This window comes from Siniperca chuatsi, linkage group LG23 (genome assembly GCF_020085105.1).
Source record: "Siniperca chuatsi isolate FFG_IHB_CAS linkage group LG23, ASM2008510v1, whole genome shotgun sequence".
NCBI classification, from domain to species: Eukaryota; Metazoa; Chordata; class Actinopteri; order Centrarchiformes; family Sinipercidae; genus Siniperca; species Siniperca chuatsi.
The window spans coordinates 18,186,122-18,209,304 of record NC_058064.1 but is presented as its reverse complement, the minus strand read 5'-3'; the positions used below and the strand labels follow the sequence as shown (position 1 = coordinate 18,209,304).

At 41.3% G+C, this 23,183-nt stretch overlaps 2 protein-coding genes across 18 annotated transcripts in view; both read left to right on the top strand.

The window, feature by feature from the left end:
- nav3 (neuron navigator 3) overlaps nt 1-11,265 on the top strand; it is a 336,822-nt gene extending 325,557 nt beyond the window's left edge. For all 16 annotated transcript variants that reach the window (XM_044186959.1, XM_044186957.1, XM_044186952.1 and 13 more), the window contains 9 exons: nt 11-106; nt 1,137-1,305; nt 1,516-1,751; nt 2,344-2,498; nt 2,677-2,748; nt 3,356-3,552; nt 3,873-3,991; nt 5,186-5,389; nt 6,959-11,265. In XM_044186959.1, the coding sequence (XP_044042894.1) occupies nt 11-106; nt 1,137-1,305; nt 1,516-1,751; nt 2,344-2,498; nt 2,677-2,748; nt 3,356-3,552; nt 3,873-3,991; nt 5,186-5,389; nt 6,959-7,078 (1,368 nt within the window). In that variant the 3' untranslated portion in view covers nt 7,079-11,265. The remainder of the gene's footprint in view (nt 1-10; nt 107-1,136; nt 1,306-1,515; nt 1,752-2,343; nt 2,499-2,676; nt 2,749-3,355; nt 3,553-3,872; nt 3,992-5,185; nt 5,390-6,958) is intronic.
- Nucleotides 11,266-12,113: 848 nt separating this feature from the next.
- On the top strand, nt 12,114-21,391 carry LOC122871576 (zinc finger protein 260-like). 2 transcript variants are annotated; one of them, XM_044186865.1, is made up of 9 exons: nt 12,114-12,317; nt 13,189-14,299; nt 15,203-15,302; nt 15,579-15,781; nt 15,915-16,007; nt 16,207-16,302; nt 16,438-16,548; nt 17,150-17,273; nt 19,825-21,391. In XM_044186865.1, the coding sequence occupies exons 4-9, from the start codon at nt 15,644-15,646 to the stop codon at nt 21,306-21,308; spliced, it is 2,046 nt and encodes a 681-aa protein (XP_044042800.1). In that variant the 5' UTR covers nt 12,114-12,317; nt 13,189-14,299; nt 15,203-15,302; nt 15,579-15,643; the 3' UTR covers nt 21,309-21,391. The 2 variants fall into 2 exon arrangements, with proteins under 2 accessions (XP_044042800.1, XP_044042799.1); XM_044186864.1 differs by lacking the exon at nt 15,203-15,302.
- The last annotated feature ends 1,792 nt before the right edge of the window (nt 21,392-23,183 follow it).

Below are 23,183 nucleotides of genomic sequence, written 5' to 3'. Positions count from 1 at the left end.
AACTCTTCAGGGTAAACAAAGCCAGGAGTACCTGATTGGGTCTATAGGTGTGAGTGGGAAAACCAAGTGGGACGTCCTGGATGGAGTCATTCGACGCCTCTTCAAGGTAAACAGACCATTGCTCATAGGTTCAGGTCAGTTATTTGACGTGTCGTAGCAGGAAAAGCACAGGTGTAACTGATAACATTAACGATGGTCCCTTCCATTTAGGTTTATCAGTAAGTCATGCCAGTGTCGAGTCAAAATGTCTGCCATGAGAAATGTTTGTCTAAATATTTTATGGTAGTTGAATTGTCAGAGTACAGGTACCAAGGACACAAAACGGAGTTGTTAATCAGCTGGATACTTTTGCAAATAATAATGTAGCATTTTATGCCTACATAAGAATTAAAAATTCTGCACTGATCTCCCTCTGATGATTTGTCATGTGCCCATCCTAAAGAGGTGTTTAACAGGAATTACTGGACATTCATTTAATTTAAAATACAGCTACTTTTGAGATGAAACAAATAAAAAAGAGAGTAAGGCATGCGCTCTCATTACAAGTGCTGTATCCATACAGCCACACAGAGGCCCATATTTATCAAAGGTGTTTTATTCCACTTGAGTGGCTGGAATTGGATCTTGTATTCCACATCCTACCCATGGATGAAGGCATATTTCTTTTTAGTTGAATCTTCTGAAACTTAAGAGAATTACGCACCTACAAAAAAATAGAAAAGATCTCTGCACACCTGAATGTGTGACAGGTGCATCGGAGGAAACTACAACCTGAATAAAAATGAAAAAACTCCTGCACACTGTCTCCATTACTGTTAGTACATTCATTTATTTACAGTGTTGTGGTCTGCTCGACTTTCACAAGGTATATGAAATTATAGAAACTAATACATTATAAAACAGATTATAAAACCTTGAAAGAAGAAAGTTTTTGTTTTATTTGCACCATCATCAACTGGTTTGGGCTTTGTGTGTAAAGGTTGTTGCTTTAACATGAAATCAAACCAACTGCATCTGAGTTAGTGTGTAAGATACACAGATACACACAACAAGCTCCACTGTCACAGCCTATATTTAAGCATGATCAATAGCGCAGTTCTTTTTTCCACTGTCCTCTATCCCCTCCCTCTCCGCAGGAGTATGTGTTTCGGGTGGACCCTCTAACCAGCCTGGGTCTCAACTCAGACAGCATTGTCTGCTACAGGATGGGCGAAGTGGTTCGCTCCCACGCCTCCGAAGTGCCTGAGCTGCTGCCCTGCGGCTACCTGGTGGGCGACAACAATGTCATCAAGGTCAACCTCAAAGGTATGGCAGCGAGGAAACAAGTAGTTTCTATTTCTGGATTACAGCCGATGTAGAAACCAGGTTTGGATTCTCAAGGAAAGTGTTTTAGAGTAGAGAAATACCTCATTTAAACAGTCAAATATAAAATACAACTACATTAATTTTAATTTAATTCTTTTCTTCCTTCTCTCCATCCTATTCCTTGCCTCCTTCCTTGCTTCCTCTTCCTAGGTGTGAAGGAGAACAGTATAGACAGCCTGGTGTTCGACGCGCTGATTCCGAAGCCCATCATCCAGCGGTACCTCAACCTGTTGATGGAGCATCGTCGCATCATCCTCTCAGGACCCAGCGGCACCGGCAAATCCTTCCTGGCCGCCAAGCTGGCCAAGTACATCATTTGCCAGATGGGGCAGGAGGTGACCGAGCACAACCTGGCCAGCTTCAACGTGGACCAGAATTCCAGCAAGGTAGGAACAGGAATTCAAACATGGCAGTTTAGTATTTTCGGTGCATTGTGGCAGTGATTTCTCTTTGCATTTACGTTTTTGGTGTGTGTTCACTCTCAGCCAGTCTGCCTTATCCACAGTACTTCAATTTAGTGACTTAAATCTAAATCTCCCAGAATGCTTTTCAACAACCCAGAGGAGATTTTCCTGATGTGTGCGCATAGAAGGAGATATCAATATTTTTACATATAATAAAATATACTATCATTTAAATAATGGGCTCCAGAATGTGACATGCATCAGTAGCTGTTTTTGATGTTAGGAGCAGTCAAAGATAATTTTACCCATTTGTAGTTATCTGTAGCAAAAGTGTGTCCAGAGGGAGAAAAGGCTAAACAGGAGTTAGCATACAGATTTGTAAGCAGTAAATGTCAAAGGTTGGCTGTTTGTTTTTAGCTCTCATTTAAATAACTAGAGTTATAGTTAAATAAAAAGGTAGTAGGGACTCAAATAATAGTATACAGGGAGCAATATGATCTATCAAACCACTTCAAGCCCTTTACATTCAAAATATTGCCTGCAAATGAAAACCCATTAATGCTTTCTTCCCCAGGACCTGCGTCAGTACCTGTCCAACCTGGCAGAGCAGTGTAACTCTGAGGAGACAGACACAGAGCTCCCCACTGTGGTCATCTTGGACAACCTCCACCACATTGGCTCCCTCAGTGACATATTCAACGGCTTCCTCAATTGCAAGTACCACAAATGGTGAGACCGGAATGCAGTGTATTGAAAATCAATGCCGAAAACACATTTCTTTTTAAAGTCTGTATCTCAAATTGAGAAGCCACTCTGGTGCCTGTCATTACTGGCCCAACAGCAGTTATTTAGTGAAGCAGCTTGGTTGTGACTGTGAATGTGTGCTGTTGTCTTTGTCTCCATCCAGCCCTTATGTTATCGGGACCATGAACCAGGGAGTTTCCTCTTCTCCTAACCTAGAGCTACACCACAACTTTAGGTTTGTGACACACACTTTAACCACAGCCTTGACAGAAATGTCACTGTTTGAACTCTGGTACTGTCTCTCAAAATGGTGTGTACATTTCTATAAGTTACTCATCATATTGTGATATTATATTGTTTGCAATGTGTACAAATGTTATTGGTTCCACAGAGAAATTACTTGTTGTTTTATTTGCTTTGCATCATCTCACCTGTCAGATAATGTGTTTGATTTCAGTTCTCTGTCAACATGTTATTTCTCACTGATTGTAATCTAAATGCATCCTTCCACAGGGAGAGCTGTAATCACATCTCTTGGATAATTAGCCTTGTTAAATGAAAATTAATAGACTATAATGCATCTTCAGAGTGAGGATCATTTCTGCTTGGCATGTTTGACTAGACGGTGATTTGGCAAATATAAAGTCATTAAGCAAGGCTTATCATGGGCCAGACATGAATTTAATATGAATCTATTATAGTAAAGTGAAATAATCCCAAAACTCTTTATTCCGATGGTAGAAGTCTCATCATCTGCTTTGATGAGACATCTGGTTTAATGCTGAGCTGATTTATTGGCTCCTCTGCTCCTGTTTCACCATTGATCATTTGTCCCGTCGTAGGTGGGTGCTGTGCACCAACCACACGGAGCCGGTCAAAGGGTTCCTGGGCCGTTTCCTGCGGCGGAAGCTGATAGAGACGGAGATCCATAAGAACATGCGCAGCAATGACCTGATTAAGATCATCGACTGGATCCCTAAGACCTGGCAGCACCTCAACAGCTTCCTGGAGGCACACAGCTCCTCCGATGTCACCATCGGTCAGTCTCACACACACACACACACACACACACACACACACACACACACACTTGTGTCTGTCTACTGAACACACTAATATTGAGTCTTTTATTAGTGAATGAAACATTCAATGATTGAATATTGCTTGAATTAAAAGTGTCAGTGAACACTCACTTACACTTTTAATTCAAGCAATATTCAATGGCCCTGTAACCCTGTTAGATGTTCCTGTGCCTCCATTCTTTTTGCAACATGTGTGTTGAGAGTCTGCTCCGTGTCTTTAGTCTTTCCATCTTCCATCCAACAAACACTCATCATCTGGGCTCCTTTGTCCCAACAGGCCCCCGTCTCTTCCTGTCCTGTCCCATGGATGTAGAAGGCTCTCGGGTTTGGTTCACCGACCTGTGGAACTACTCCCTGGTGCCCTACCTGCTGGAGGCTGTCAGGGAAGGGCTTCAGGTACGTCCTGGCAAAACTGACTCTCACCAGCCTAAGTGGCAACAAGATTTTAAAGTTACCAACAATTCTTTTGAAAAGAACAGATTATAAGTCATTGCATCCACTTCACCATATTGGTTAATCAAAATAGAAGATACAGTTTTATAGATTTGCACTGTTATCAACAAATCTGTGTACAGTATAACCTTGAGAGAGAGGGAGGTGGAACCCTGAAATGACTTATCTTAGATTTTTCTGATGATTATATTATGGCATTATTGTAGCATGTCAGTGTAACAAGATTGAAATAAATAAAACCGTATTAATATCTTGGGTGAAACAAAAGGCAACAAAATCATTGCTCACCTTTGTTGTGCTACAGAGTCAGTAACAGTGGATATGTTTCTATGTGGATCACCGTTTAAAATAAAACCGTGGATCATTATGCACAGAAAGCACTGTGATCAAATTTTAACATTTATATATTTCTTCATATTTATTCTAAACCTCCAGGACAAAAAAGATTTTCCCACTTACAGTGATGGAAAGTAACTAAGTTTATTTACTCAAGTACTGTACTGAAGTACAATTATAGTATTTCAGTTTTATACTGCTTTATACTTCTACTCCACTATGCTGTACTTTTTTCTCTTCTACATTTATTTGACAGTTACTAGTTACTTTATATATTATTTTTTAAATACAAAGCATGATCAATTTATAAATTATGATGCAATGTTACAGTTAAATTACCCAAAAGTATATAAAGCTGATAAAATTAGCTCCACCTTGACAACATTAAAGTACTGCTTACATGTTGATGCATCAATAATAATGATCCAATACAATACTGACAGGGGTCATTCTACATAATGGGTATTACTTATAATGGCTTTTACATTTGAAGTGCTTTACTTAAGTCAGTCGGCCATTTTCTTCATGCACCACTGTGCCTGGCACAGCTGTTTAAATGATATGAGACGAGTAATGACACCGAGAAGATAATGACAATCACCACTCTCTGATTTTTATTTCCCTTCACACAACTCTTTGGCACATCACAAGATGCACATATATTAATTCAACATAAAAGAAATCCTCTCTCTCCCTGTGTTTATCAAAAAGCAAATATATTTGTTTTGAATATTTTTTCCTTACTCATGTCTGTTCCTCCACACCATTCATACCTCCTCTCCCTCTTCGACACACCTGCAGCTATACGGCAAAAGAGCAGCATGGGAGGATCCATCCAAGTGGGTGAGCGACACGTATCCATGGAACGCCGCCTCGCTGCAGCAGGACGGCCAGTCGCTGCTCCAACTGAGGCCGGAAGACGTGGGATACGAAGGCTATAGCTCATCCAAGGAGGGAGCCTCGTCCAAGCAGGTGTCTCAGAGTGACACTGAGGGAGACCCACTGGTGAGGAAGACATACACAAAACAATTCTAGTGATTATTCTGTAACATTAAGGAGCTTCTAGTTCATGTATATGCATTTAAGACAATTAACAACAAAGTTAATTATAATAGCCCCAATGTAAGAAATGAAACAATAGTAGTAAATCGTGAGCTATGGAGATAAATACCTGTCCTCCACATGTGAACTTTGACCCAAACCAAATGATGTAATTCAGTAATTCAAATATATATCTATATACATGGTGCAGATTCATAAAGTTATTCAATTCAAGGATGCTCGTTTCCATAGAAACCTGGGATGAGTCTTACCTTGGCTTTCTAGCTAGTAAAGTAGCTAGGTGGTACAGGCTCCTGTAAACAACCTTAGCACACACACACACACACGCAGGAGGGTGAACTATTCATGGAGGGGAGAGAGAGCGAGCGAGAGAGAAGTGAAGAGAAGAGAGAGATAATTCATTTCCATTTGGTGGGTTATTGCAGCCCAAGAGGAATTAAAGGGTAGTCATCCAAAAACAACTGGCTTGATTTAGCAAGTGTGTGTGTGTGTGTGTGTGTGTGTGTGTGCCTGTCCAGGCGAGATCAGTTTGCACGCAGGTGTGCCGAGGCTCATTTTAGGAACACTTGAAGCAATGCACCAGATGCAGAAGCACTTCTGCATTATTTAGACCATTAGCTCTGTTGCAGGGATGAGAAGTTCTGCAGTTTATTGTGGTGATTTGTCGCAAGGTTTTTACCACATGTAAGACAAAGTTTGTGAGTAATTAGTTTTTAATAGGTGGTTTACGTATGGTGGTTGGTCTACTTACTTGGTATTTTTGCACTAATACATAACATAACAACATAAACATAACATAAAAAAGGTAAGAGGGAGAGCTACAAGAAACATCAAAACACAAGGGTTTATGGGTGTAACGAGAAAAAATGTTGACATCTGAGAACCAGCAATTCCTTTACACTTGGAAAGCTGAACATAAGTTATTCACCAGAAAAGAGAAATTACAGTACACACATATACTTAAAAGATGTAATTGTGTTCAGAGCTGTTTTTGATCTTAGGCAGATAACAAGGCGTTTTGAAGATGTATCTTATCACTGCTATGCTGATGATATTCAGTTATACATATTTCAACCCTCAAAACATGCCATGACAGAGACTGCGACGCACGTTCGTTGTAGAATAGCACAAAATACTGCGGTCTTTCTCTCGTTTTGTCAACATTGTTGAGGACGCAGTCGTCTTATTTGAAGTAATTTTATTGGAACTGTCAGTTACATTCAGTGTGAGCTCCACCTTGCAGGTCAGTTGATCCGTACAGTGTGAGAATTAAAGTCACAGGTTCTGGTTGTGTAGAAAGGCCGATTAAAACGTGTAGTGTGTGTTAACAAAAAACAAAAAACTAAAACAATTAATTAGTAAACCTAAAAGATATTGCTATTAAAAGCCAAACAAAATTGTAGGTGGGCTACAGACACCTTTAACAACTTAAGTATGTCTGTGTATGCATTATCTGTTTGCTTATACTTTATACTGTATGTCTTTCTGTTTGTTTGTTTGCTGCGTTTTCAGATGAACATGCTGCTACGACTGCAGGAGGCGGCTAACTACTCCAGCACGCAGAGCTGCGACAGCGACAGCACCAGTCACCATGACGACCAGCTGGACTCCTCGCTGGAGTCAGCGCTATGAGACCAAGAGCTGCGCTGGGAGACACCGCACCCCTTGGTCGCTACCAGACACCCCTATAGTGCACAGATGTATGATATATGAAAAGTTTTACTATCCAAAATGGTATACCAACCATTTGAAAGAAAACACCTATTTTTACATAACAATGGTGCAATATTAAATCAAATTATTGTATGTTTTAAAGAGCAGTAGCCAACTTGGTCCTCAGTGGTCAAAATGATAAACAATCATACAAGTTGGATCTGTTATATTTTAAACACATTAAATAGTAAGGTCAGCTAGTCATTCATGTATAACATTTTAGAATACAACTTTTCATATATGTGTAGGCAGGACGTGTCTGAGAAGGGACAGTAGTTCCTCGGAAGTTGACTTCCAAGGAGTAAATCACATTTGTGCTCAGCCATGATGAGCCACAGATCACACCATTATTTTAACTTTGGGTGTCAATCTGCATGTCAGAAAAAAAGAGAAAACCAAGAGTTTGACGTGACAAAACTGGATTTGTCTTTCTTTCTTTTTTTTTTGTTAAATCCCAGATATATCTTCAGATGTTTACAATGGTGGGGGGTGGGGTGGGGGGGCTGGGGGGAGTTATGTCTTTCCTTGTTTACAGAGGTGCTTCTCACACAGACACACACACTTACACACAGGCAGCAGGAGGACACTGTCCTTTAATCAGAGACTTTAATTGGTTCAAGCCCCCATGTGACCAACAATCCAGCCTGCCAGAATGTCCTTGAGCAAGGCACTATTTATACCACCCTGGGACCCTGATCTCTGACCCCACCTATTGAGGGAGGCAAGTAAGAGGAGAATGATGTAGTGTTTGCAGGTGATGTAATGCCCTCTGGTGGCCACAATGGAGGCTCTCAGCTCTTAGAAAACTGGCTGTAAATAGATTTTCTTTACACACAAATGAGTTTCGTCACAGATCCATCTGATTGTTTTTGTGCTTCAATAATCAATAACCAGCTTTTTAACTGAACTGGCTCCTCACAAGTTACTATTTTAGAGTAGATTTAGGGCTAAGGGACACTTTTCCGTCTCATTGTTTACCACCATATCACCTTATTTGGGTGTCTTTGCCTTTTCTGAACATAAAGACAATTTTGCACCTCCAAGATGGCACCAGATGTGGTTGATTTGAGCCCAGCTAGGGTCACAAGAATGCCATTTTCATAACATACGCATACGGCACGCAAGCCTCCTGCTCGGTCGGCAGTTGAGCCTCGTGGTGCTGCTCTCCTGCCCTGAGCCTCCTCAGTGTCAGGCACTGCCAAGTCGCTCCTCGCTGCCCTGCATGCCAACAACAGCCACAACGGAAGCGCATTGTCTTTGCGTCATCCAGCCACATTGCTACTGTGAAGAAAAAGATGGAGTGCCAATGTTTCCCTTTGATTTACTGCCAAATGTGCACACACAGAACCATACATACGCGCACAGAGACTACATCACAATGCACAGCTGACCATGCTTGTAAACTTAGATTAAGTTGTTCTTGGCCTTCCACACGCCACAGCCTGTTGTCACTTTTTTAGCTTAGAATGCACCATGAGAGCAGGCAGCGCATCACAGAACTGTATCAGTTGACTGTTCGCTAAACCCATCCCTTGCACAGTGATTGTCCAATCATTAGCAACCGTAACTCTGCACAGCACTTCTGTAAAGCTTGGATGTTAAAGTGGTGTGCATGGAGATGTGGTTCTAGAGATACTCATCATTTAAAGAGTTTGGAGGTGGTGTCTTCTTTAGCCTTTCCAAAACCAAAAACACAATAGCAAAAGTATAAGGAATAGGTTCAATAGCATCTAACGTTAGCTGCAAGCGTTAGCGTGATCGGGTAACTAGCTTACTTACTTCCAAAACCTGCTCTTTATTGTATTCGGGAAGGTTTACACTCCAACAACCCCATTTTCAACCATCTCATGGAGCTAACGTAAGCTGAAAGCTAGCTCCAGCTGATAAAATCTGTCAGCAACAGCTATCATGTCAGCCGACAAAACTGATGTGAGCAGCTGCAACAAAAGAGTTTCCCCTCGGGGATCAATAAAGTATTTCTGATTCTGATGCCCATCAGCTAGAAATGGGAAGCCTGCTTTTGTTAACCTCTGTCTGAAATCAAGGACATATTGTTTCAAAATCTAGCACGAATTTTGAGTGGCAAACATGCTATCATTATCATTGTAAACTGCATATGTGCAAGAATGGAAAGCTTGACAGGCATAGCAACAGTTACCAAGGGGGGCAGAGCTTAGCGAACAGTTAATTGCAAATAGCTGAATTCCTGTGACACTTGCGTCAACCTGCATGGACAAGCGGGTGGGGTTTGCTGCAACAGGGAAATTCCCAAAGTAACAAGAAAGCAGCAGACTGACTTTGAAAAATTTCAAGGGCCTTCACTCCAACAGATATGAATCAGAGGTATGACACTGTTTGATCAATCAACAAAATATCAGTAATATTGAATTGAATGATACAAGCCGACAGTGTCCTGCTTGCAACTTTCTGGTACTCATTTGATAGTCTTGTTCAGCATCTACACCCATCTGGGATCCACGAGGTACCAAAAAGGAATCCAAAGTATTTTCAAATGCAAATTAGCCCAAGAGCTGAATAGGGGAACAACGATACTGGTGCTTTCTCACTGCCTTAAATGTGCAAAAGTTTGGGAGGCATCCTCTGCTCCCATTGGCTATAGTGAGAAGAAGGGATGCTGATGTGGGATGATGATGATCTTTTGTTTTTTGTCGCTCCCTCTTCCTCCAAACCGTACTTTCTTGTTTCTGACAGTTGAAATATAAAGTTGAATTTAAAGCTGACCAATATTGTAAAAACATTTAAAAGGGGGTGGGGTATTTTTTAGTTGTTGTTTTTTGCCCAGTTGAGCTGGGCTCACTTGAACTGACAGGAGCACAACCAAACTGTTTTGGGTTTTCTAGCCTGACAAGCATGTTTTGAAGCTTTTTAAAGGGGATGCATTGAGAAGAGACCTTTAAAGTTATGTATGCGTGTATTGGACGGAAGCCATTTTGAATTTTGATTGTCCTCTCTTTGTTTAACAAGTGGGTTGGTTTTGCACACTTTGAGGTTGGGGTGGGTTGTAAATACTTAAGTCTTGCACAGTGAATCAAAGATGCATTCTGCCCTGTTGATGTTACAATATGCTTAACCCACTGAGTAAATTATTGTACTTTGAAAACAGAGAGAAAAAAAAAAGAAATGCAAAAACTCAACACGCTGTCAGAAACAGGTGTGTGTCTTGTGGTGATTGGATGTTTTGCCTATGCAGGAGGCATACGGTGTACAGTAAAAAAACTGTTTTTTAACTCACTAAAATCACAGACTGAGAACAAAAAATAGGCACTTTTCCGGTATTCCCCCATCCTGCCATAATATTCTCTGGATCCTCTCCGTCTTTAGGAATGCCTGTTGGTCCTTAGAAGCACTTCCTCTCTGGACATTTTAACCCAAGCTTACCGCCACGTTGCGCTTGCCGGCTGCCCGAGGCACTGAAGCTGACCTGACACCGTACTGTATACATTTACCAACAACCAACAGGTGCTAATGGTCAGTCAAAGCCCATCATAGACCAAGAAGTCATGTTGTCACAACCTCAGGACAATCCTATCCTCTTCAATCCTACCTGTGTTCAGCTTCACACGTGTCTCTGCAGCCAAGCCTCTGATGGTTCGAACATATATGTGGCCAACTTGGCCAGCCTTGTGTCTGCAAGGGTGTGTAGTTGCATGGTAAGGGGGTAGTTACCATGGTAACAGGTCGCTCTGTACCTAGACCTACACCCATGTATCAAACCTGAGCTCAGATCTCCCACAATTCACCCTGTCAGCTACTCTACACTCCTGCTGTAGGCCATTAGTTCCCGAGCTAGCAGAACTTTGACACCGTTAACAGTGTACACCATAGTGTTGATGATCAGCTGGTCATTTTTCCCACTTAACACTTTGCAGTTACATCTCAGTTGAAAACCATAGCATTTACTCTGGTTTGAGAGAAAGTTTTCTTCTTTTTGGGTGAAACATTTGTCCTTAAATGTTTTATATTTTGTACATTTGTATGTAACATATCATGTAAATAGACAGAGACAGTGATTTAACTCATCTGGAGGATTTTGTAGTCTTTGTAAAGCCCTAATAAATGGTATTTGGTGTCACACGAGCAAACAACATGCTGAGCTTTTGTCTGTGTCCAATTGAATTGTGTTTGTGTGGTCTGTTTTGGCCAGATTATGGAGTGGAGGGTAAAGGCATCAGAGGTGGGTAGAGTAGCCAAAAACTGTACTTGAGTAAAAGTACTTACTTGATAATAACAGGTACTACAGTAGAAGTAAATGGCGTCATCAAAATAACAACTTGAGTTAAAAGTTAAGTATGTTAAAAATCTGGAGCTTGGTCTGTCAGAATGAAGCTAATGTTAGCTCAGACAGCTAAACTGTAGAGCTGCCAACAGTAGCATTAGGGGTCACCAGTTAAAATATAGAAAACTTTGTCAGACACTGCATCTACCAGCAATTTGTCATTATTACCATTGGTGGACAACAGCAAATCAGCTGTTGTTAAAAATATAATGACAATGTGAATGTCACAATAATATTGGTAACAATGTCAAGTATAGGCAATAATGTAATGTGTAAAATGCCAGCTAAATTTGTTAGTTTTTCTGTAGAAAGTTGCATATTAATGACATCAAGTCATCTATGATGAACACTAAATGGCATGGAACTGATGTAAGATAGGGTGATGCTGAATTGACGTTGTCATGTATAGTCAGATGGGGAAACTGTGACTGCTAGAGCCCAGAGGACAACAAGCTTTTGGTGATGTCTTTCTGACATCTAGTGTTTACACTCCAAATACAATCAAAAACTCCAATGGTCTATATATTCTCACAGAATGCAAGATTGGATAGACTGAAATGTTGATTGAATTTAACGGAAAGAAATTATACATAAAAGAGTAGTAATAATTACAGCTTTCAAAACATATGAAACCTAGCGTTTTTATTTTGAAGGATTATGTTGTGTGTTCTCTTCCGGGGAGCTCGCGCACCCTAAATGCAAAGATGGGACGAGGCGTGACGGAGTCAGAAGAAGACCTTAAAATGTTTAAAGGAGCTTCGGTGTCTTTACCGAAACACTCCTACTGGTTTGACTTTTGGGCGTTCGTGGTGTTTGACATCGCGTTTTTCCTCGTCATGTATTTCATAGTGCCGTAAAAAGGTAAGTGGGATTTAACGTTAGTGGAGAAGTTTCTAGCTAACGTTTTGGAGAGGGCGGCTACGGAAGTTGCTAAACTACTGAGCTAAACTAGTCTTGGTAACGCAATGTGAAGTGATATACAGTTTAAGTAACGCCATTAAGTTGCCACCCTTTGGCGTGTTATTGACAAAATTGTATTTCAGTTAAACTTAACAAAAAGCCCAGAAGCTTATATCCCTTAAGTACTCAGCCTAACCACTAACTACTGTTGCCCTTTACGTGGGGTTGCCTGTTCAAATATTACTAACGTAGGTTACTACAGAGGTCACCACAGTGGTAATTACATTGTAAATATATTCAGTTTACTATCATATAAGACAAAGAAAATCAGCAAATCCCCATATTAGAGAAGCTGGAACAAGTGAAAGTTTGGCATTTTTGCTTGGAAAATGACCCAAACAATTAATGTATTATCTAGATAGGTTAGTTGCCAATTTTGCTAATAAATAAATAGACTAATCAATTCAGCTTTAATTGAGTGTGCCATGGAAGTTTCATGTAAACTTCCCCGATTGCGACTTTTCAATGACTGTTGCAGATTAGTTTGGAGTGTTCCTTTTGTCTTCATGATGTAGTTTTTCTCAGGACATTAACTAACCAGTGATTAGACTTACATCTTACATCATTAACAAAATCTGATTTAGGCTGTATTGCGCTTTTATAACCACTGACACCATTTTGATACACCCTGCCCTTATACAGTGCTATTGACCAGACTACAATATCTTTCTTTAAACTGAATGTCACCTGTACCTTTATGTTGTTTCTGAGTGCTTTTGCCACTTGTTTTTTTGCTGGGGTTTAACCTTAAATGTGATTACTTTTGTTGAAGGTTTGTCCCCTGGACTCTGTAGCCTGAAGACATGGAGTGCTGGTCCTGCCCTGTTGCCAGGAATGTTAACCCAGCTTTGACTGAATTTAACAGCACGTTATTGGAGATCACATCCCACGTTTCCACAGCTTGGACACTGAAACTACAAGTTTTATGCATGTGACATCCTGATTGATTTTTGATATCCTTCCCTCTGTGGCCTGTTGCCAGGTGCCGTCATCTTTCTGCATGGATGGATTCATGTTGCTGCTGTGGGGAAGAGATACATTTTAAGTATTTCAATTGAAAAATTACAATGGCCACCTGATAATTCGGTGGGTGGTGGGGAGGCTGTGATGACAGCAGAGAAACAAGATTTTACTTGCACACCACGAAAAACAATGTGATGTTGTGGAGTATGAGTCCAGCACACTAAAATCTTGAAAGGTTGCACATGGAAATACTGCAAATAAAGTGTTTTGCCTACCTGCTAAATGGTGGCTAGTTGTTCTTGTTTAGCACTGCATAGTATTTACACACATTTCAAATCTCTGTTATTAGTCTTAAATGTAATATGTATGCTTTGCTACATTGCTTTGGAGAGTCATTTCTGCTGTCAAATGTGTCATGACCTAAAGTGAGTTTATAATTTGGTTATGGAAATACACAACCAACATCCATTAATACACTGTTTTGTTCACCTGATTATGAAGGACTTTTATGTTTATTAACACTACCTGCCCACAGGGATTAGCTAATAGGTAGCTCCATAAATCCATTGGTTTTATTCCCTTTAAATATATTTGATATAACAAACATTTTATATTATATTAATTAAAATGGCTTGCATTTCCTTTTTGACTGTGACCAACCGACTCTGAGTAATCTTTGTGTTCTGCATGTCATCAGCTGCTGCTATTCATGAGAAGTACTTTTGTATAGTTACAATTTATTCTTGAGCACTGTTTGTACATAACTTAACACTTTTATTTTGAAAACAATTTACGACACGTGTTTCCGCTTTGTAAGGAGCTAACAACAAACGGTTTGCAACCTTATCGTAGTTTAAGTGATTTTTAAATTGTGTAAATCATGGAAACGACTGGCAGCTCCTATCAAGTGGAAAACACAGGTCCGTTTTATTGGAGTGTTTAATAATTTTGTCGCAGCTAACAGCCAACTAGCATAGCTGTCTTGCATAGTGGCGTTAGCTCGTAGCCCCGGCTAACAGCAGTGACTGAAGCTAACGTTAACTTATCGCACGTAAACACAGGAAAATATGGAATTAATGCTACGTTTACTGTATGTAAGAACTTCAGTATTGGTACATGAAAGGCTTAAGTTTCCTGTGTGATTCCGACCGCTGTTAACCAGTCTCTTGCGAGCCACATTTCCACTGTTTGGCTACGTAGCTAACTAAGCTTAATCAACCTAATGATAAATGAAGTTGTGGAGCCAAAAAAGAGTTTTTGTTATTTTGTAGTTGGCACATGATGTGAGATGAATTTCTTGGTGCAGTGCATTATATATGGCCTGTACAGTGTTGAGAAAGTAACTAACAAGAAGAGGCTAAAAAGCTGTCCTCACTTACATTTTCAACACTCGGAAATTCTAAGAGACATCAAAGCTATTATGGCAGCATTATATTTGAATAGGTGTTTTTTTAATCTTGTCAGGTGCAACTGTGAACCTGTATTAGCCTTAGCTTTTCAATATACTAACAGCTAACACGTTCTCGGTGCTGTTTGTTGTGTAATTTGCATGTTTTCACTGTAATACAGTTCATGGATGTCACCTTGCCCCCTGCCCTCCACGCCAAAACGCTGACAGAGAATTGAAACTGAAAACCAAGAAACTGTCGCTGAAAAAAGGCTGACATGAAGTAGAAATCATAAGATTGTCACTGAAAAACACATCCGAATGCAAAAAAATATCAACATAAAATACATTTTAAAGGTCTGTGTTTTATTTTTCAGTGGAACCAGTACAACTTTTTCTGATAGAAGTGTCTCAATGCCAGTGTTTCCTTTTTCAGTTCAGGTTTTTTTTTTTTCGATGCCAACATTTAAAGTCACTGTCCTGTCTCCATACTGTTTCCTAATCTGCACGCTGGCTCCAATAAGTGCACTGTGGAGGTGTGTTGGATTTACTCTAACAAAACATGTGATACAGGTTCCCCAATGAATTAATGACCTACCTTTAGCTCTTCACCTTTTTAATATTTAAGCCAGTGTTCAACCTAATTAGTCACACCAGACACTGTTATCAAAGAAATGTTTATTTTATTAGCAAACATGCACACATTAGAGTCAGGCTCTACCACTTACGTGTGTTAGCTACATATCAAAGGGGGAAATGGCACATTGGCATGTAACAAGAAGACACTTGTTTGTGTGTCCACATTTGTGCAGATATATTCCTGCCGTTGTCATCATTAAGGCTGCTGATACCTCCTCTGCGGCTGCTTTCTGCAGCGATGTGGCAAGTGGCCCAGCGGAGAGAGGTTCTTGATTATGAAAAGCTCGATGAGTTTGTGACGCTGGTGACGGCAACGGTTCCAGACCTGCTCAGTCCAAAGCAACGAGGCAAACTGCTTCTTCGACTGAGAGCGAAAGTGAGTCAGTGGGTTTCTCATGCGATCGAGTTCCACAAATGTTAACAATCTTACAATAATGTCACACACTTCATGGATGCAGTTAATTCAGTGTCTTGCTGAAGGGACACCTATTCTACATCTTCCTCTTCAGATTATTCTTGAGTTGTGCAGAAATGAGGAAACGGCCAACATTTTGTGTATACAGCCTCATCTAGAACGGATCCGTCCACCAGGATACTCAGGAGTAAGTAAGGGCAGTATTTTCACAATTGCCTTATTACAGTTAGAAAATAAAATAAAAACAGGCGACAACATGTCAGTCCTTTCTGTCTTTATCACATGTACAGCACGATGGCCTGCCCCTTGTAATTACTGCGCAGATGGAGCATTGACATGCTATGTGGTTTGGAGATTGTCCCAGTAACTATGATAGTGTCTTTCAGAGTGGAGATGCAGAGGTGGATGCAGAGGAGGCCATTTTTGTGGCGCTCATCCAAACACTACTGAAAGACCCAGCAGAGAGGGAGCATTTTTACCAGGCAAGGCAGCTTCACATCTAACCCAACTGGCTATCTAAAGGCAATCTTTTTGTGCACCTAACTGTTATTTATTTTTTGTAACTATGGCCCGTCACAGTTGTATTTTTGAGTAACTGTTACCCTTGTACTCCCCAGGAGGTTTTTCCAACAGAGTATGGCCTCAGCTACGACACAGACATGCAGCTCCTTGTGTGGGAGTTTCTTTCTAAACTGGAGAAACTCCTGCCAGTGCCAGACCTCAGTCAAGTAGGAAATGACACAACATTACAGCAGCTGCTACCTGAAACATGAACTGTGTGGATGTATTTGGTGGACTAAGACTTAAACTGTGTAACTAAATAGATTTTAAGTTCAAAGCTGATGTTGTCCCTCCCAACTTTACTATTTCTGATTTTAAGTATGGAAAAAAGGTTATAATGTAAACAAGAATTTAAGAACATTTTGTGATTTTTGAGTGCTGTGTTTAGCAAATGCGCTTTTATATTTAAAGTTAATTGCTTCTATCATTCTAAAAATACTATTCCTAATATAGTGTACTTTATGTTGTCATGTGTATGTAAAAAGAGTGAATATTGGCTGATATATTGTTATCAGATCTACCTAACAAATGCAGTATTGGTCAGGCTGTAGTCACTAATAGCTTCAGAACAGATGATTATCATTTTTAGGAGTAGTAGCAGTGACTCTTATTTATAATAAATAAGAGTCACGGTGGATGAAATTATATATGTAAATATGTGTGAAACAAGCTTTGTTTTGTCACATTTCACTCTGAAGTGACTGCATGATCACTCTGGGCAAGAACCACCTCATTCTTGCTGACAAGTTTGCTTTTATCCATAAACAGACTGTTTCATGGCTGACCTCTGCCCCCTCTGTACTGAGGGACTGCTTGCAAGCGCTCTCCAGCCCTGACGACCTGAGGTCTCTCCTGCAACACCACAAATGCCTCGAGCACCTTGGAACACAAGGTAAAGCAGGTGCACTGCTTATGTCTTAAGCCCCCTTCTCTCATCCACTTTAATCCAGGCCCACTGTGCCATGATCGAAGCAGCAGGTTATAATAATCTATGATTCATTTTAAAGTTAATTAAAATTTCGTATGCATAGGGAATTCCAAAGAAATTTGTAAATATAGACCAATTCTTACCACTGGGTAAATATGAAGTTGTAGGAGGCACATGAGCATTTGATACAAACATTTGTATTTTCCCCCCAAGCAGTGCAAAGGGGCTTAGATTATTGTCATTTTATATACTACTTCTCGCCAGGACATTTTCCCTGTGGGTGGGCTCATATTTACACATGTGACAGTTTCACATTGGGCTTAAGTCAGATGTTTAGAATGCACGTCCTGCAGGGCCTCATCACCAAACTGCTGTGTGGATGGCCCTGTGGCTTCTGAGGATTCTCATCCGTGTCAAATATGTTTGATATTTGCCAATTTTGTCAATGTGGACAATGACATTTCAGCAGCGTCTGTTTTATTGAATAAGTAACTGCAATCAAATAAGAACTGTTACATGTAAATAACGTCCTGGAAATAATAATGAGGCTTCAGACGACGGGTCTCCAAGAGCAGGTCCACACTAAGCCAGCTGAACACCTACCTGGTGTTTTCATGTGGACGGTGAAAACCCTGAGCTTAAGGAAAATGACGTGAGCTGCGCAGACACGGCTGTTTTTCATTAACCTTTATGTATGTTTATTTTGTCAGACAACTTGGATCGATCATAAAATAGCGATTTAGTAATGTGCGTCTCAGCGTAGCAGAGCAGGAAACACTGTTTGCCTGGTTCACAGGTAGCATTTTGCAATCAAATCACTCATTCAGTTGTCTGACAACAGAAAGAGATAATTATGTAAATGGAAACAACTAAATTGGTAGATGATTGAGCAGGACAGAGATTTAACCAGCTGAGACTCAGAGTAACCAGACTGTCTGACCCGCTGTCGACCAGGGGCCTGCACTACGAAGCAAGTTCAGCATACCCTGGATTTCTTTTCGTTATCTGGCCTCTCTAACCCTAACAACTGCAATCAGGATAAGAGGTCACACGACGCTGGTTATCACCTCGGTAAGTTAACCCAGGGTTTCCCAATCCAGCCACAAGCACACAAAACTATAATATTAGAGAAATACAAAGAAGTTAAACACATAATCCAGCTGAATGCAGCACAGCTGCAGCTGCCGAATGCAGGAAGGACAGCAGGCAAAAAATCACAGACTGTGTGAACGCATAGGCTTATAATATCACTGCCCCATCATTAGGGCACGGCATCTGAATATAATTACATTTATAATCATTTTATTTCTAATTTTATGATAAGTTTATTTTTATAGCACTTATATCACCATCAACAACAAAGTGCTTTACACATAAAACAATAAAATACACAGTGAATAAACAGGCAGGCATAGGGAATAGAAGAGGAATAAAACTTAAACACAATGGATGATTAAAAACCATAAATAAAACAAAGGATAAAATGTAAAGACTGGCTGAATTAAAACTGAAAATAGAGCAGTGCACAACTTAAGTGCAGCGTCAAGAATAAAGTATAATGCAACTCAATAGTTAAGAATTAAAATAAACCTAAATATTGTAAGAAAAAATATAGGATGGTAGGAAGATTCCATTAAATGAATGTGTTGCTCAGATGTATTCTTGTGGTGTGTATGATTATTTAAGCCTTATTCTTTGAGCTGCAACCCGAGCGGTGTGAAACGGACTTTGGAGCAAATAAAAGATAAATATAAAAACAGAATTCAAAGCAGTAAGTAGGCTTACTTTCATATCTTATAAGTACAACAAGTACAAGGCTTTAGTGCTTCAGTCTCTGTTGTCGGATGATATCGGGATACAAAAGCACAAGGGTTTTGTCTGTCTCTGCCCTCTCAAGATCCACGCACCAAGCTTTTATTTTTTAATTTTTTTATTCCGCACACCGAGCTCCACAGGATCTTCTATGAATGGTGATGCCATTTTCCAAGAGAACTGATTGGTCAGTGGCCAGTATAGGCGGTGCTTTCATATGAGTTGATCTGTTATCTCCAACCTGCTCCGGAGCAGGTTATACATTCAGCATAAGTTACCATGGCGATCTACCTCGGTAAGAAGTGAACCACTGTCGTAGGACTGAAAAGCCAGGGTTAAACCTGAAGTTACCTCGCTAACCCCAAATCCTGCTTCGTAGTACAGGCCCCAGGTGTTGGCTGAGATGCAGTTTTGTTGTTGTTGCCGGCCAAAACACGACAGTAAAGAAGTTCAGTTGTTCTCCTGTTGTTGTTCAGATATTTTTGTGTGGATGGAGAGCTTTATAAAAATAACTAGCGTGGACACGTTTTCAAATTTAGCCAGCTTATCGTGGTCATATGGGAGAAGAAGGCACATGGGAGACTTAGATGTGAAGACCAGAAACCACAGCCTCAACCGGCTATCTGAACCCAGCAATGTTTCAGGTGATAGGGACTTAAATTTTCGTGCGACCACACAACAAACAGTTCTATGTTTTGCATAGGTACCACTGTGGAGATGTCCACCCAGGTCTTTGCCTGCTCCGAGTGTCCATTCTTCCACATGCAGGAGTCCTACCTGCTGCAGCACATTGAGCACAGTCACCCTGAGCAGTACAGCAAACTCCAGAGGGCTGCAGAGACAGCTGAGGCCCCCAAGAAGAAGGTTCCGCGCCCTGTGTTCCCAATGCCTTTCCCTATCCACGACAGGCCTGACCCTCACATGTGCAAGGAGTGTGGCAAAACTTTCACACGTGCCTCAGACGTGACTCGTCACCAGCGGACACACACAGGTGAGCGCCCGTACGCCTGCGAGGAATGTAAGAAGGGCTTCAAGAACTCTTGGGATCTGACCAGACATCAGCGCATTCACACTGGAGAACGACCCTTCCTCTGCTCCCAGTGTGGCAAACGGTTCACCCAGATGGGGTTGCTCAAGCTGCATTTCGAACGAACCGCCTGCGGCCAGACTTGCAACCCTCCCCTCGACCTAACGACAGAGGTCGTAGTAGCAGAGGAGACGTCAGAGAAAGGGGCCGGTCAGTACAAATGCCAGAAATGTGGTGAGAGCTTCAGTAGCATCCTGGAGAGGCTGAGGCACAGGCAGAGGCATGTGGTGAGGCGTCAGTACAAATGCTCCCTGTGTGAGAAGATATATAGCCGAGCGTCAGACCTCAAGAGACACCAGATGAAACACACCGGCGAGCGGCCATTTGCCTGTGAGTGTGGGAAAAGCTTCACGCATGTGTGGCTTCTGAATAAGCACCGGCAGATCCACACCAGGGAGCGTCCGTACACCTGCACAGAGTGTGGAAAGAGCTTCACGCAGCTCCAGATCCTTAACAGGCACCTGCTGACTCACAGCGGCCAGCGGCCTTTCCAGTGCTCCTACTGTGAGAAGAGCTTCACCCAGCTGGCCAGCCTTACACGCCACGAAAGAATCCACACGGGCGAGAGGCCGTACCTCTGCACCACCTGCGAGAAGACATTCCTCACACATGGAGAGCTGGTGAGGCATCAGCGCAGCCACAGTAACTTTAGGCCGTTCAGTTGTCCACAGTGCCCGAAGAGCTTTAAAACCAAGCGAGCTCAGAGTGAACACCTCAACACACACACAGGAGAGCGTCCATTTGCATGCACCCGTTGCGGGAAGAGGTTCGCCAAGTCGACCTCGCTCATCCGGCATAACCTGACTCACACGGGGGAACGGCCCCACCAGTGCTCCCAGTGCGGGAAGACCTTCCTCACCTCCGGTGAGCTGCTCCTCCACAAACGGATCCACACAGGAGAAAGGCCGTATCCCTGCTCCTACTGCGACCGAAGGTTCAGGTGCTCCTCCGACCTCAACATGCACATCCGAACACACACCGGGGAGAAGCCGCACAGCTGTCTGTTCTGTAAGAAGAGTTTCTCTACGTCTACGAGGCTGAAGAGACACGCACGCACACACATGGAGAAGGGTATAGTTGTGGAATCATTAAGTCTTTGAGCTGTGTGGAGCAAGTGATGTATTTATTAGAAGATGATTATTGCTTTCACATTCAAAATAAAAGCTGTCTTTAATCAGTTTCATTTTTTTTTGTTTTGTTGTGGTGATTGTTCTTTTTCATGAAAATCATCTTTGGAAAAGTATAGTTCCGTCTGGTTTTGTGAACATGGGAATGTTACCTTTCTTGCAGTTTGCTGACAAATATAATCAAACAGTCAGATACATTAGATTGCATTCATTTAGCAGAGGCTTTTGTATAAAGTGACTTACAATACGTGTATTCAACCTCCATAGGACAAGAGCTAGATGTAATCAAGAATTATGATTATAATTATCAAGTGCATCCCTCCCAAACAAAAGGGCATGTTACAGTGCGAGTGCTTTGGGGGTCTTTTAAAAGGGATATAAAAGAGAACCCTCTCTATTGCTAGTAGGTGTCTAGTGGAAAATGTTATTTACAATAATAATCTCTCCATCCATTTTCTCCAACCAGAGTAACAAAGTGCTCTAGGTCAGAGTTTCCCGACCTTTTTGGCTTGTGACCCTTTAAAATTAAGCAATGTCTCCTTGAGACCCATTGTCAACAGTTGCATATGGATGTGGGTTATGACCAAATCAACCAAAAGGGATTATTTGGGTCATTTTGGGGGGCGTGAAGGGGTAAACGTATCCAGTAATCACTGGAAAAATGCAAAAATCTCAAAAAAATGTCTGTAGCTTTGTGTGCTATCCTTTCCTTTTTTTTGACCTGACATCGGGGGTCTGACCCCAGGGAGAGGGACACAGCCGGCCTCACTTTAAAAGGATTTGAAATTAGCAAACCCAATCTAGGATTGTGAAAGTTACAGGACATTCACCACAGGGCAGGGAACCAGTGGAAAGAGTCTGAAAACAGGAGCAGGAGCATGGCCTGTTGCCAACCAGTTGACTTGGATCATCATTATACAGTCTTTCTTTAAGTTTCTATAAATTAGATTTGTTCTGTCTGAGATGTTGACGCTGCCTACAAAACAGTCCAGGAATTAAGTTCTAGTTTATTAAAGGAATACTCCACTGAGAATCTATCTGTGCTTAAAATTATTTTTTTTAAAACAACAGGGGGAGAAGACAGAGATGGTAGATAACATTTAGGGTCACAGTAAGGACATTTCAAAAGGTAAATGAAGATAGAGAGGAGGTGGAGAATCTGGAGGACAGTGGCAAGAGAGGAGAGTGTGGGAAAAGTGATAAAGCCAAGCAAAGTCAAAGAGCAGGACAGAGCAGAGAAGAAAGGACAATGGGAGCTCCAGAGAGAAACGGGACCAGAAAAGAGGCCAAACTGTCCACAGGGGAACCAAAGAAAATGAAGATTCATTGAAGTGATGAGAGCAGAGAAGCCGAGGCACAAAGTGAATTCTCTGGTTTGGAGAGGGACGAAGAAAAGAAAAATATGAACAAGGTGAAGGCAAACAAGGAAAGCAAAATACAAATGACCAGAAACAAAGCTCTCAAAAGGTGGGACAACAAAATGCAGAAGACTGACAGTGGAGAGGTGTCACAAAGATCTGTGAAAAAGGGAGAGAAGGCCAGAGACTTTAAAGACAGTACCACTGATCAGCCTGTGGCGTCGGAGGACTGCTTAGATATCCAAGGTGAGTTTTCCTTACATTACTTGTTTATTGTGATTGTTAATAGCTCATTTATTCATCTGTGTAATGTTGGAAATAACTTGTTTGCTTGCTTCCTTTCCACTGTGTGACTGATTATATGTTTCTATGTAAACTTATGAAAGGTTACAGATGTTACATTCAAGAAAAGAATGAAAGGAATGAGATACGAGAGCAGAATGTCTGATCCATTCAAGACAGAAATATATATATAAATGCCTGTTAACTG